We start from the raw sequence: 14,137 nt of genomic DNA, 5'->3' as shown, positions 1-14,137 counted from the left end.
ATATTTATTGCGAATGTCTCTATCTTCCTCTACTGGGATTATTTTTGCTGATCTTCTACATTTTCCCCAATCAGCATTTTCAAAGCACCACTTTTTATGTATCAGTTTCCTTGCAGTTATGTCCACATTTATGGAGCACTTTATTTGGAAGTGATCACTTCAAATACTTGTTTTGCCGACTGACAAGGGCCGATTTGTTGGATGCTAGCGTTGTGTCAATACATTACATCTTATTTGAAAGCATACCAATTCTTGTACCGTTACCAATATAAATCTAATTGCTGGAATAAACAAACATTTGCATGATATTAATTTTTTTTAGTTTCACCTGTATGTTATAATTGTTCTCGTCTTGTTCTTTAGCAGATATTGTTCTATTGATTTGTATTTTATTTTTTTATTTGTTATGTTCACCTTTCTATTGCTCCCATATATTGTTACTGCACTGATTTGTTACAAATTGAAAGGCAATGTTTGTTTGTTTATGAGAGAGAAAAAACAGATATCTTTCTGCGCTTTTGTCCTTGTCTTATGGGACAAAAGCACAGCAATGTCTAAAACAGAAATGATTCACAACTAAAAACAATGCAACAATGTTGTAATCACATAAAAGCTGCAAGATAAAAAATAAATTAAAAAAAGATAAAAAATGCAGTGAATGCCTTAAACACACACAAACTGAAGAGAAATGTTGCAACTTCAGTTGTCCAGGCCACCAGGAAGTTAGAGTGTTGCCAACTGCTCAGTAAGGAATGGAGCTATTAACTGTTGTAGAAGTCGCTAGACTACGTCATCACCTCACTTTGTATAATTGATTACAATGGATGTTGTTGGAGAGAGGAATAACATCCAGGAAGAGCTAAAAAAGTGAGTTTAAAAACGTCACATATAATTAGGACTGCAAATGAACTATTGATTCCTAGTTTGTTTTCTTTACATTGAAATCAATGTTGTACTGCACTGTTAAATGTTAATAGTGTTTGATCAAAAGACTGCAAAGTTGTGATATTCACAAAGAAACCTATTCTTTTGAATATAGGTCATTAAAAACATTTTTTGTGTAACGGTGAAAAAACATTGCATTACATTTACATCACACTCTGTCTCCTCTCAGCTTTGACTGCTGCGTGAGGCTACTGTCAACCTGACCGCCTGCGAGGACCGAGAAGAGGCTCATGGCAGCACCTGATGCTCAACTGCAGAGTGATACGTGCTTTCATGTCTCCAAAACATCTCAAAATGGTGCGAGATATAACGAGAACGTTGTTAAGCTGGCAATACTGAGAGGTTAGCTTTTTTTATTCCAGTGCTTCAAAAAGTGTCAATATGTTAAATGTTGCATTCAAACAAAGAATTGTCCAGTGAATTTAGTTTATTTTTACTCCGTTGTCAGCATGGTTATAAACATGCTGGGCGCTATTACAGTATGGACGTCTCCAGTCAACTCATTCCAGTCACATTTACACCTTTGATATAATGTTTATTTACATTTGAAAATAAATGTTATTAAATATCATCATGTCTGTATTGGGTGACAACCAAGCTCAATATGATGGTTATTACCAGACAACCACTAACAAAATAGTTGGAGAAGACAAGTACATTTACTGTCATGTTAACAACAGTTATTTCAGTACAAACAGTTGGGTAGGATGGTGTTGATATATGATGATGCATTAGCCGCTTAATCAGATGTCACAGAGGAGGCCAGGCTTTTCAAGGCAATCATTTCTGCAAATTACAAAAAACATGTCAGCGCACACTTCAAAATGCATAAAGGAAACATATACTCATACATTAACCCAATCTTTAAATGTGTCCTGTATAGCTTTGTGCTTGACTTGAACTCATGGTGTCACAAAGTTTTTCTGGCTTGGCACTTGGTGGAGGCGGTCGCATTTTCCTCCTTCTCTGTCTCTCCCTGCTTGCTCTCTTTGTCTTGCCTTGTCTATACTTTTTAAAGAGCCTCTTTCTATGCGCTGTCCTCCGAAATATAAACACCTAACAGGGAATTGATAAACTGGACTCTCAACTCAATTGACACAATCTTCTAAACGAGGAAAATAAGTTCTGGGTAGCCTGGCTGCCCTGACGGAACAATTTCTGCGCGGTACGTAAGAGACTCTTGGGAGAAATAGAGAATCATGTGCCTCTCAGTGGTTGCTGTCGAGGACGTGGAAGACATCTACTTATTTGGAACCGTGATCGTAGGGTATCTGCTGATTGGGCTGGGCATTGCTTTGGTGTATCATCAAATTCGGAAGACGATGGCAGCCGTTCAAGGAGCCCGAAGGCTGACTGTCGCAATGGAAGGCATGGGTCGAGCTGTGGGAACACAGACTGTGGCGATTTCTAAACTGAATCGTAAGTTGGATCACATCACTAAGAGGAAATGCGAAAATTGATCACCTTGAGCGCCAGCATGGACGATTAGATCAGACAAGCCATTAAAATGTCTGCCCACTTGGAAAACTACAATCCTTATCTACGTTTCAACTCCCTCAAATGGCCTTGACACTGCTCATAACAGAAGAAGGCTGTTCTGAAAACATCCCCCGAGGACACCTCAGGGATAGCAGCTCTGACCTCCCTCCCTCCTTCAACAACACCTGGGAGTTGAACTTTGCTCATAACGCCTGTAGAGCGACTTTAGGCCTATAGACACAACAACACTACACCCTGGAAAATGGGCATATGCACACACACACTCCCACACCAACCCCACGCCTTCAGCACCGCTTGAATCCCTTAGGGGTGATGGACGGCTGAGCAGAGCTTTAGATAGCAGCAGCCTTCCACCGTAGCCCCTAATCTCTCCCCTCTGTTGCAAGTTTTGTGGATTCTATGTAACATGTTTATATGTGCTTATGGCTATTGAGTTTTTATTTTTTCTTCTTGGCCTCAGTCTGGACCCCCTCCCCAGGAGCCAAGTCTGGGACTGAACCTTTTTCTTGCTCTTTCCTTTTACACCGCCCACATGCTCATTGATTGGCTGCCGTTCCGTGACAGAAAGCAGCAACTGACCAATCAGCAGTCAGATGCGCCGGCAGGCAGCTGGATGTAGGTCAAGAGAGAAGAGTTGGCCTCAAAATGGCGATATGAATCAGTTGTAAATCAAACCAAGAAAAACTTTTTGTCAAGGCTCGAACCCGTTATTCATGTTTACATCGATTCTTATGGGGAACTTTTTTTCGTTTTTATTTTCAAAAGGCATGTTACATTTAAAATAGATACACATTTTTTTAGTTAAGAGCTCCATCGCAAAATCAATTAGGCTTGTAAGTTGAGGCACTCTTCCACTGCGGCGTGGCGCAGTGGAAGAGTGGCCGTGCGCGACCCGAGGGTCCCTGGTTCAATCCCCACCTAGTACCAACCTCGTCATGTCCGTTGTGTCCTGAGCAAGACACTTCACCCTTGCTCCTGATGGGTGCTGGTTAGCGCCTTGCATGGCAGCTCCCTCCATCAGTGTGTGAATGTGTGTGTGAATGGGTAAATGTGGAAGTAGTGTCAAAGCGCTTTGAGTACCTTGAAGGTAGAAAAGCGCTATACAAGTACAACCCATTTATCATTTATTTATAACTCCATTGGCAGCAATAATGTTATAAATACCTTTAAATTTGAGGTATGACAGGAAGTCAATAACAGTGTGGAAAATGTCTTCATCTGCGTTCCTTTGGGTATCTGGAAAAACAGAGCCACAAACTGTGTTGATATTTTTAAGTATATGTATAGTAAATGTATCAAAAACATTTGAAACTTTTAAAACGGCAAGGTTGTGTCTGTACAGCTATAGTAATTGCTTAATATCAGTAAGCACCTGACCATGTAACTAGAGGACTTTCAGCCTCAAGTTTAACGTGACTAATTTGAGGAAAACAGAAGACAATTCAAAGCAAGAAAACAAGAAAGCAGTCAGAGAGCTGCATATGGTGACTTGTGAATCATTTCATAAAACAAAACACCAATGTTGTGTATCACTATTGTGATCACTAACAGGCTGTTTGCTATGGTGACATGTGGGACACACCCACCAGAAATATGACATTAGAAAATTCAGAACTGGAAAAGCTTTTTGGATGAATGGTGAAAAGTCTTCACCGAGCCAGAAGAGACCAAAGCCCATGAATGCCTAGCATAGCACCTTAAGGCTGCATCCACTGAACGGAAGTAAAATATACATTTTGGTTTGCACATTTGGTACAGTTTGCATCTAGGGTTATTAGACTAGTAAACAAACAAAACATACATGACCTTGGTGAACACAACCAGTGATAATGTTTGTCATACTTCACAAGGAAACATAACAAACTTGTTATTGAAAATATCCCAAGAGAAGTATTGGAGAGTAATAAGTGGCATGCAGTTAAAGCCAAAAAAAAGCCTTCGCTGCTGTCCAAAACATTTCAGATGCATTTACAACTTAATAGACCTACGTTTACAACTGAAATTCTAGTATTTGTTCCAATAACTTACTGAATATCAATTAATTCCCAACAGTCTAATATCTTCAGTTTGTAGCGTGTTTCTTCGGTGCACAGCTGCTTCCAGAATGTGTGTGTGCATCAGATTTCAGCTTCTATGTGTTGCCATGTCAATCTAATCTGTCTAGAGACTTGCGGATCATGAGTGCTGGTCTAATGTAACGTAAACAATATAAGTAAAGGGGCTGAGGATACCAGGTGGCTACAGATCATTTCTGGAGAGGTACCAAGAGGTACTAGCTGTCAGCTGTGAGCCCTGAGCCCTGAAGAAGATCCCTCCATGACTATCAGTTGGCTTCCCGATGGACTGGACTCCCACATTATCTATTGATTTAACAATTCAATAATTATACCCACTCCACATTCATTGCATCCGAACACCCTGGAAGGGGTGTCCCTACATCTGCGGTCCCTTCTTAAGTTTCTTCTTTTTCCTCAATTGGGGGCTTTTGAGTTTTTCCGTGCTCGGATGTGGGTTTACTTTCAGGGTATGTGGTTGTGAGTTTGTGAAGGCTTTTGAGGCATTTGTGATTAAGGGCTATGTAAATACATTTTGATTGATTGATTGATGTTTCTCAAACAAATCAGTTTTTAGATTTGCCCCTCAGGGCCTGAGAGGCAAACGTTAAGAGGCATTTTCCACCCTCTGATTGGTTGAAACTGCCCACTATGTCTGACAGAGTAGGAGAAATGTTTGTGTTTGACATTGTTATAGATCAATTCTCTTTCCAGAAAAGACGTCGGCCAACCCAGAAGCTATAGCTAGCTTGCCTCCGGGAAAGGGTTTGTTTGATACTTTTTCATATGTTGAATTGTGCAAATATAACCATGTGATATAATAAATAAATAAATCATAACCATAACCAACCATATAACCTATGGACCAGTGCGTAGCAGCCTATAATTTAACGAGCATCGCAAATCATACGGCTAGGAATCAAGATTTATTCAGTTTATTAGCATATCTGGGGAGTATGATTTTTTGTTTTGTTTATTAAAATGTATTAAGTCAGTAAGTCTCCACTAAAGACTTTTTTTAATGCTGTTAATTGGTTCCGGGCCTGAGTGTGGTAAATTAATTTCCAGGAAATAAGACTTATTAGTTACAAATCGACATGGATTAAGTATGAAAAAACTGTTTACGACCTTTTAAATATAGTTTTTGACTTTATGAGAGCACTCTATCTAAACATGGAATAACACCCACAGTGTCTGTCACCTACACATTCATTTAATCCAATATAGTAGACATAATAATAGAACAAGAAAATAAGACATATACTGTACTAACTTTAACATCCACTGTCTCATATAGTGGCTACAACTATTGTAGTATTGATATTTTAGTTTATTTGGCCATTTTTTACTTGAAAATTCTTTATTGCAAAGGATAGTTAATAGTGTACAACAGATAATATTAGAACGTACAATTACTATTCTGCACATGACCACACCAACCTGTTCTGAAGTCCTCCTCCTGGTCCATGTCTCTCTTGCCAGCAAGACCAGGCTTGTCTCCCAATACCTTGTGTCCATTTACACCATCTGCACAGTAGAAGTAATTATCCAATTGTCTCTTAAGAAATATTTGTGTGGCACATATCAGTGAACAATTAATAATCATTTTGTCTCATCAATATAATATATAATATCAATAAATATAAGGTGGCGACTTGTCCAGGGTGTACACCGCCTTCCACCTGAATGCAGCTGAGATAGGCTACAGCACCCCCCGCGACCCCGAAAGGGACAAGGGGTAGAAAATGGATGGATGGATAAATATTGTTAAAAAGTTTGTCTATATTAGGGATTTTATTCAGACCATATAGACAATATTTTTTTTAATGCTTTTTTAAATCATAGACATGGACAAATGAGTGTCCTCCGTACGGTGGCTGGACTCACCCTAAGGATTACTGTAAGTACAATAATAAGCACTAAGTTATAGTTGTAAGCTCAGTACTTACGGGGACCTAATAAGTAGCCAGCACTATTGAGAGTCCAGCCTCTTTTCTCCTTTGCCTGTAGGATGGAAATGGAAAAAAATGAAAATTCATAATATAATTCACAACAGTATTTATGTTGTTATATTCATCAATAAGAAGTCATACTGCTTTAAATATGTCCGATACAGCTTTGTGCTTGACATGAACTCATGAAGCCCTTAAGTGATGTACAGAAAACATTTTGGAGGTACAGTGGTGTGAATATCCCTGGTAATTGCTTCCTAAAAGCTTATTTTTCTGCCAATAAATCCAATTTTAAAGCCACTTACCAAGTCTAATGCTTTATTAGTATGTCAGAATTAAACTGTTCGTATCATATTTCTTGAGTGGCCTAGTGGTTAGAGTGTCCGCCCTGAGATCGGTAGGTTGTGAATTCAAAAACCCCGGCCGAGTGATACCAAAGACTAAAAAATGGGACCCATTACCTCCCTGCTTGGAACTCAGCATCAAGGGTTGGAATTGGGGGTTAAATCACCAAAAATGATTCCCAGGCGCGGTCACTGCTGCTGCCCACTGCTCCCCTCACCTCCCAGGGGGTGATTAAGGGTGATGGGTCAAATGCAGAGAATAATTTCGCCACACCTAGTGTGTGTGTGACAATCATTGGTAGAAAGTAATCCATATGAAGCATAGGAAAATATTGATATCAGGATTTTAGACTTATGCAAAGCCTGATGTGACATTTTTTACAATAGCAAAAATTCTAATAAGATAAATGTCACCGTTTCAATTATTTTGACAATGCAGAGTTACAAACTGAAACTATTAATGTTGCACTTCAACCAATAATTCTTATTAACACTGTTCAAACTGTTACTGTTGCACATATGTTCATTGTTGCATTTTATTAGAATGAAATATTGTAAACCATTATATATTGTTGTTTTTTTAGAATTACTTGCTAGCAGTGTGCTGTTTTTGTTCCATTTTTAAAATCATTAAAAGCTAAGCAAGCAGTTTTTACATTTTGCACCCTGACTTAATTGTGACCTTACACACCAAACTGTGATGATGGCGTACCGTTACACCCCTAATTATGACAGATAACAATATATATTAAAAATGGTTGCCCTTTGGAATCTTTTTCTATGACTTGTCCAATTTCAGGTATTGACCAGATAATAGACCAGAAAATAATGATGTCATGTTTGTAACTTACCAGCTGGATGGTGTCAGAGAACATTGAACAAAAGAGGAGCGATACACACAAAATCCCAAAGCACCTGTTCATCTTGGGGGTAAGTAAAGACAGAATAAAGTTGTTCAAATTTCAAATAAAATAAGTTGTCTTTATTAATAAGCAACATCTTACCTTGGTAAGACGATAGTAAAATGCTGTCTGGTCCTCCCTGAGTCCAGCTGAAATTCTTGTGTGATGAAATGGACACTTCATTCACCTTTTATTGTCCTCCAGCTCAGCGTCAGCAGCTCTCTCCTCCCAGTCAGGAGAAAGCAGAATATAATGACATCACGTAATGATCCGCTTTTTGTTTGACAACCTCGGACGACATTGGATTAAATGTTGTGTTCTACTTCTGCCTGTTGGATATCAGTTACTTGTAACTATTGCATATTTTCTAGAGATGTGAATCTTACTCATAATTTGATTCGATTACGATTCTTGGGGTGACAATTGCATTCGGAATCAATTCAACACGATCCTCAATCAAACCAATTCTCAAAATATATAATTTGTTTTATCATATATAAAAAACTTTCAAAACAGTTACCGGTTACAATAGCTCCTCTTGGCCGCGGACGTATGATGTATTCGTGCAGCGAGTAAGCAGGAGATGGCATAACATTTTTTTTTCTTTTTGATACATTTTTAAATATTACCACTCAATTTAGAATGGGTTGAATAAGAATGGCGATTCGAGTATTCTTTCTGTTTGATTTTTTTCAGCATCCCTAATGTTTTTGTTCTGTTTTTTATATGAAAAAAAAAACCCTGATGTTTACCGAATAATGATCTTGGTAACTTTATCCTTTTTCTTGTTGAAAAGTATCACCAGCAGTTGGGTTTGGGTTTGTAGATGACAATTTCTTGTCTTTTCTTGTAATCAATAGTCCATGTTCATAATTTTTTGATCTAAAAGTTTATTATTCGTGGTAACTTTTTAAAAGGGCATTGTCTCAGTACACGGGGCAGCAATGTTGCATTTATGTTGCTGACTTGTATCAGTAACACATGCCGTACAGCCACGTAAGCAGAAGAACGTCAACTAAAAGCTCAACAAGACCAGCACATGTCATGAATATTAAATCAATCAAAATACTAGTGTGACAAATGTTTAGCCCTTCCAAAAGTGCGAGTACAGTATCATTCCTTTACTGCTAAAACTAACAAATCAAACAACTTCATTTACTCTGCATGTCTTCTTCTAACAAGCCTTGAATGATGCTGGAAAGATGTTGTCTCCCAGCTGGCCTGAGAACGGGAGAGGGAAATCTGGTTTCTGGTTTTTGTTTATCGTCTCGGTTATCCACATGGCAAAATATTCCATCCATCCATCCATTTTCTACCGCTTATTCCCTTTGTGCGTGACAAACTAATCATTTTGCCCGTATCATTCCTCGGAAATGAGTACCAAATTAACGACTCCTACGTGTTGCTGACTCTGTCTGTGCTATTTGAGTTCAAAATAAGAATTAGATTTATTGGCCAAGTATGTACAAGGAATTTGACTTGGTAGACTGTGCTGTCGTTGTTCAATGCAAGAAACAAAGAAAAACACAACAGAGAGCACAGTACCGTGGCGGCCATCTTAGTATAAAAAAAAGAGGAAAACATTAAATAACACAAAGGGCATACAACACATTAAAGGAGCACAAAGCTGATGCAACCAGCTGCCACTTATATGCACACTGTAGGATACAACACCAAATTTAGATTTTTTTTGTTACATCAGATCTTTTTATGTAGTTGTTCACAACAACAAAAAGTGCAATGTTTAATGTGGAGGGACCGCATTCTTAAAATAACAGTTGTGGCAATTTCAAGGATTTTGTGCAACCGAACCAAATTATTATGTTTAAAAGTTTAAAAAACAAGAGAGCAAGAATTTGTTTATGGGAGCTGTGGGACACTAACATGAGTCCCAAAACATTTTCTTTTTGCCACCATTGTCACGGTTGAATATGATTGTTGGCGGTGTGACCCTAAGATGCAGTAGGCAAAGTGCAGAATTTTTTATTTTTTTTATTAGAACTAGGCAGGCAAAAATCCAAAGGCACACCATTAACATTAGTCACAATAGACAAACAAACCAGTGTTGCAAGGAAGGCAACTCTGACAGATAAACCCTCCTGATTAGTGATCAGAGGCAGGTGAGTTCCCTGATTACTAATGAAGAGCAGGTGTGGAGAACAGTGCTCAGAAACAGTGGTGAAGTCACTGCAAGACATACCCAAAAGAGGAAGTGGAAGAAAAATAAGAAGGCTAGACAACAAAAAAACACTAAACACAGGAAAACAACACAACAACTCAAAAACTGTCACGCAGATCATGACAACTGTTTTCTAATCCATCGTCTGTCATTTCTTTTTGCATCCATTTTTTTTTTAAGAATAATTACATTTGTCAACTTTCTACGACAAGTAGGTGTCCAGACTCTAGTCACATCGGCTACATTTTGGATTGATGGCCATAATTCACAGTTCTGTAGATGTGTAATGAGTGATGTAATAAATAACGTAAGCAATAACGTAATGAATAACATAAGTTATTCTCATGACCTGTCATGAAAAGTTCGGACATGGTTTGTTTCTTTAGTTCTTGTGTTTGTTTGCTGTCCATTGCATTCCAGTTGCCACCACTTCTCCTCTGATCTGAACGTTGGCTCGCTCACCTGTCCCTGATTGGCAATCAGGACTCACCTGTCCCTGGTAGTCAATCAGGAAGCCTCCAGCCAACCTCATCATTTGTACGAGGCTAAATCATTGCTTTGGGTTTTGTGCTTCATACGCCTGTTGACCATTTGTGCATGTCCTCTTTGTTTTTGTCTAGCCACCAGTAATCCACTCCCTTGTTATGTTTGGCTTTATTAAATATATTTTTTTACCCGCATTGCCAGCTGTCTCTGCATCCTGGGGTGACGCCACACTGAAACGTGACAATCAATAATGAAATTAATAACAGAGTGAATAACACAATGAATAACATGAACAACAATAAAGGACAGCATAATGAATAACATAATCATAATGGATAACACATTGGGAACAGAATAGTAATTAAGTAATATAGTGAATAACATAAGGAGTAAAATAATGAATAACGTAGTGAATAACGTAATTAATTATGCATGTATCGTGTATTCTTGCCCTGATGCTCTGAGTGTATGGTTATTGACTAGCCTTTGTGTTTTTACTATTATGCGTAATTATGGTCTTGCATGCCCGTCTTTACAGCAGAACAAATCGCTGCTATTAAATGATTCACCCCTGCAATGAATATAATTGACATGTTCACTACAATGGTGGAAATAAAGACTGATAACTATGTGTTTTCTCACAAAGGTCCGGCCAGTTCCTACTGGGTATTTCCTGTCACTGGTACTGTACTATGGATGGCATCTACAATCATATATAATCACTTGATTCATGTGGCAGAGTTGTAGAACACACAGTGCAAGGAAAAATAGAATCTAATAGAACAGGACAGACTGTCCGCGACTGAAAAGTGAGACCTTAGTTACTATATTAATAATCATCTTTGTCATTTAACATTGAGCTATAAGTAAGATTATGGTCATAAAAATATTAATCACCATAATCATTATAATAATTATTCTTTAAACCGTTGTTACAATAATATTAATCATCATATTCTGGGAAGGGCTCCAGCTTCCCAGTTACCCAAATAAAAACAATATTTTCCGTGTCTGACCAAATAATAATCACTTGTTCACTTCCTTTTTTAAAAATGTTTAGTAAAAGATACATACCACTTTTTTTTTATAAACAGATTGAAGATAAACAAATATATCAACAAATAAGTAAATACAGCAATTTGTGATGCTGAAAGAACATAAATCATTAAGTTCAGACAGATAGATAGACATCATTGTGTCAAGCCAGGGACGTGCGGTCAGGGAATAATCAGGGATGGAAAAAAAACAAAAAGAGAAACCCATAAACGCACAAAGAAATATTAATATTTGTCCATTAAACTGTGCTATACATGCATGTATTTTCTGTGTGATTAAAATCAAATCGCATTTAAAAATTTACTTAAGTAAAAATAACACATTTTCTCACAAACCGATCGTGAGGCTTCAGGGTGTGTTGCCGCTTCACCTTACTTTTGTGTTTGTGTGTGTGTGTGTGTTTGTGCGTGTGTGCGTGCGTGCGTGCGTGCGTGCGTGTGTGCGTGTGTGTGTGTGTGTAAGAGAAAGAGAAAGAGGGTGTGACTTACTGCTGGTCTGCTTACACAATGTCGCTAAAATAATGTTTGCAGATACATTTTTACACCATGAATTTCTAGTTTGCACACTGTAGAATCTACAGGCTGTTTAATGTTTTTAATGGAAGTGTGACATCATTATTCTTGATAATCGGATTCTAGAGTAGAGAAAAGAGAAGCTGGAGATTCAGATTATCAGGAGCTTGAAGGCAGCTTTACTGATAGTGCCGTGACCTCAAGATGCAGCAGAGATGGGAGGCAGATGGTAAGAAAAATAATATTATTTAATATAAACAGAAAACTCACTAACAAAGCAGTAGAGAGAAAAAACAAGAAGGCGAATGCAGCTAATAGGAGCTCAAGACACACAACTTCTGTCTTGGAGGTAAATAGATGCTCACTCCCCGAAGCATGAGGTAAAGCAAAGCAATGATTTGGCAGGGAACAACATGTAGGCTTGAAGCAATGATCTAGGGACTGATTGAGGAGACTAATTAGCAACCGGGTACAGGTGTCTCCTGGTTGCCAATCAAGGACAAGTGTGGAAGCCAGCACTCCATGGCCTGACAGGGGAAGTGAAACTACAAATTAGGAGTACTGGAAACGGGGAAAAAACACACAATTCCAAAACAGTCACAAGAGTGTGAAACAGATCCTCCAATGCCCCACTGGGAGAAGTGGGGGCGCTCGTGCTAGCAGACACATGTCTCTACAGCAGAAGCCAATATTTTTTTCAAACAACTTTACAACAAACATGGCATTTGTAATACAGGAAGCCAGTGTTTGTGGGCTTCTTTCAGATGCAAAAACTTAGTTTTACAGCTTTGAATGAAATGTATTGAAATAAATTAATGAATGTGTCTGCCAATATGGATGATTATGTATAGAGGTTATTTTGTGTCTCTATTACAAAAGCTTTTTTTGACACTGAATTTATGTAACTGAATTTTTTGTGTTTGAATTTTGTAAACTGATTTTTTTTACATCAAATTATGCTGACAATCCATCCATCCATCTTCCGCTTATCCGCTTATCGAGGGGGCAGCAGCCTAAGCAGAGAAGCCCAGACTTCGCTCTCCCCAGCTACTTCGTCCAGTTCTTCCCGGGGGATCCCATGGCATTTCCAGTCCAGCTGGGAGACAAATTCTCTCCACTGTGGTCTCCTACCGGTCGGACGCGCCCTACACACCTTGGAGGTGTTTGGGGGGGCATCCTGACCAGATGCCACCTCATCTGACTACTCTCGATGTGGAGGAGCAGTGGTTTTATTTTAAGCTCCTCCAGAATGACAGAGTTTTTCACCCTATCTCTAAGGGAAACTAATTTTGGCCGCTTGTAAGCTTGATCTTGTCCTTTCGGTCATAACCCAAAGCTTATGACCATAGGTGAGAATAGGGACATAGATCAACCGGTAAATTGAGAGCTTTGCCTTCCGGCTTAGCTCTTTCTTTTCCACGACGGACCTATACAGGATCACTGCAGACTCTGCGCCAATCCAACTGTCGATCTCGCAATCCACTCTTCCCTCACTCTTAAACAATACTCCGAGGTACTTGAACTCCTCCACTTGGGGCAAGATCTCCTCCCCAATCCGGAGATGGCACTCCACCCTTTTCCCGGCGAGAACCATGGACTCGGACTTGGAGGTGTTAATTCTTATCCCAGTCACTTCACACTCAGCTGCGAACCGATCCAGTGAGAGCTGAAGATCCGGGTCAGAGGAAGCCAGGAAGACCACATCATCCGCATAAAGCAGAGACCTAATCCTGCAGCCACCAAACCGGATCCCCTTATGACCTGACGAGAAATTCTGTCCATAAAAGTTGTAAACAGAATCCGTGACAAAGGGCAGCCATGGCGGAGTCCAATGCTGACAATTTAATTGAAAACAAATTTGTTTGAAAAATGTGTGTTTAAAAATTCACTGTTTTAAAATGTTGTGTATAAAAATTATGTGTAAAAAAATCAGTGTATAAAAATTATATGTTAAAAAATTAAGTGCTGAAAAATTCAATGTCGAAAAATTCGCTGCTTCAAAAAGCAAGATTCACATTAGGTAAATTAAGACTGAAGCAATCGATTCTGTCTCAGAACCAGCCAATGAGGTGTCAAATTTGAAGTCGCGTGACCCGGGTCTTGCAAAACAGCATAAAAAAGGCAGGTAATTGGGCTACCTCATGGGCATAATACAACATAATAAACACTTCAGTGCGGCCGGCTGGATATTTTCAAACTATAGAAAT

At 38.8% G+C, this 14,137-nt stretch overlaps 1 protein-coding gene across 1 annotated transcript; it reads right to left on the bottom strand.

Moving 5' to 3' along the window:
- Positions 1-1,364: 1,364 nt before the first annotated feature.
- Positions 1,365-7,920, bottom strand: gal (galanin/GMAP prepropeptide). The gene is made up of 6 exons (XM_061960626.2): positions 7,800-7,920; positions 7,647-7,718; positions 6,449-6,503; positions 5,940-6,026; positions 3,610-3,681; positions 1,365-1,731 (listed from the first exon to the last, which is right to left on the bottom strand). The coding sequence occupies exons 1-6, from the start codon at positions 7,878-7,880 to the stop codon at positions 1,685-1,687; spliced, it is 414 nt and encodes a 137-aa protein (XP_061816610.2). The 5' UTR covers positions 7,881-7,920; the 3' UTR covers positions 1,365-1,684.
- Between the last annotated feature and the right edge of the window lie 6,217 nt (positions 7,921-14,137).

Source organism: Nerophis lumbriciformis, linkage group LG05 (genome assembly GCF_033978685.3).
Source record: "Nerophis lumbriciformis linkage group LG05, RoL_Nlum_v2.1, whole genome shotgun sequence".
NCBI classification, from domain to species: Eukaryota; Metazoa; Chordata; class Actinopteri; order Syngnathiformes; family Syngnathidae; genus Nerophis; species Nerophis lumbriciformis.
This window is presented reverse-complemented; position numbering and strand designations above follow the sequence as displayed.

What these genes read in the sequence shown, in the direction of transcription:
- gal (XM_061960626.2), bottom strand. Translation starts at nt 7,880, where the DNA reads ATGAAGTGTCCATTTCATCACACAAGAATTTCAGCTGGACTCAGGGAG. An exon ending in TTTACTATCGTCTTACCAAG is followed by an intron (nt 7,719 to 7,799) that starts GTAAGATGTTGC and finishes CTTACCCCCAAG; the next exon opens with ATGAACAGGTGCTTTGGGAT. An exon ending in GGAGGAGGACTTCAGAACAG is followed by an intron (nt 3,682 to 5,939) that starts GTTGGTGTGGTC and finishes CTGTTTTTCCAG; the next exon opens with ATACCCAAAGGAACGCAGAT.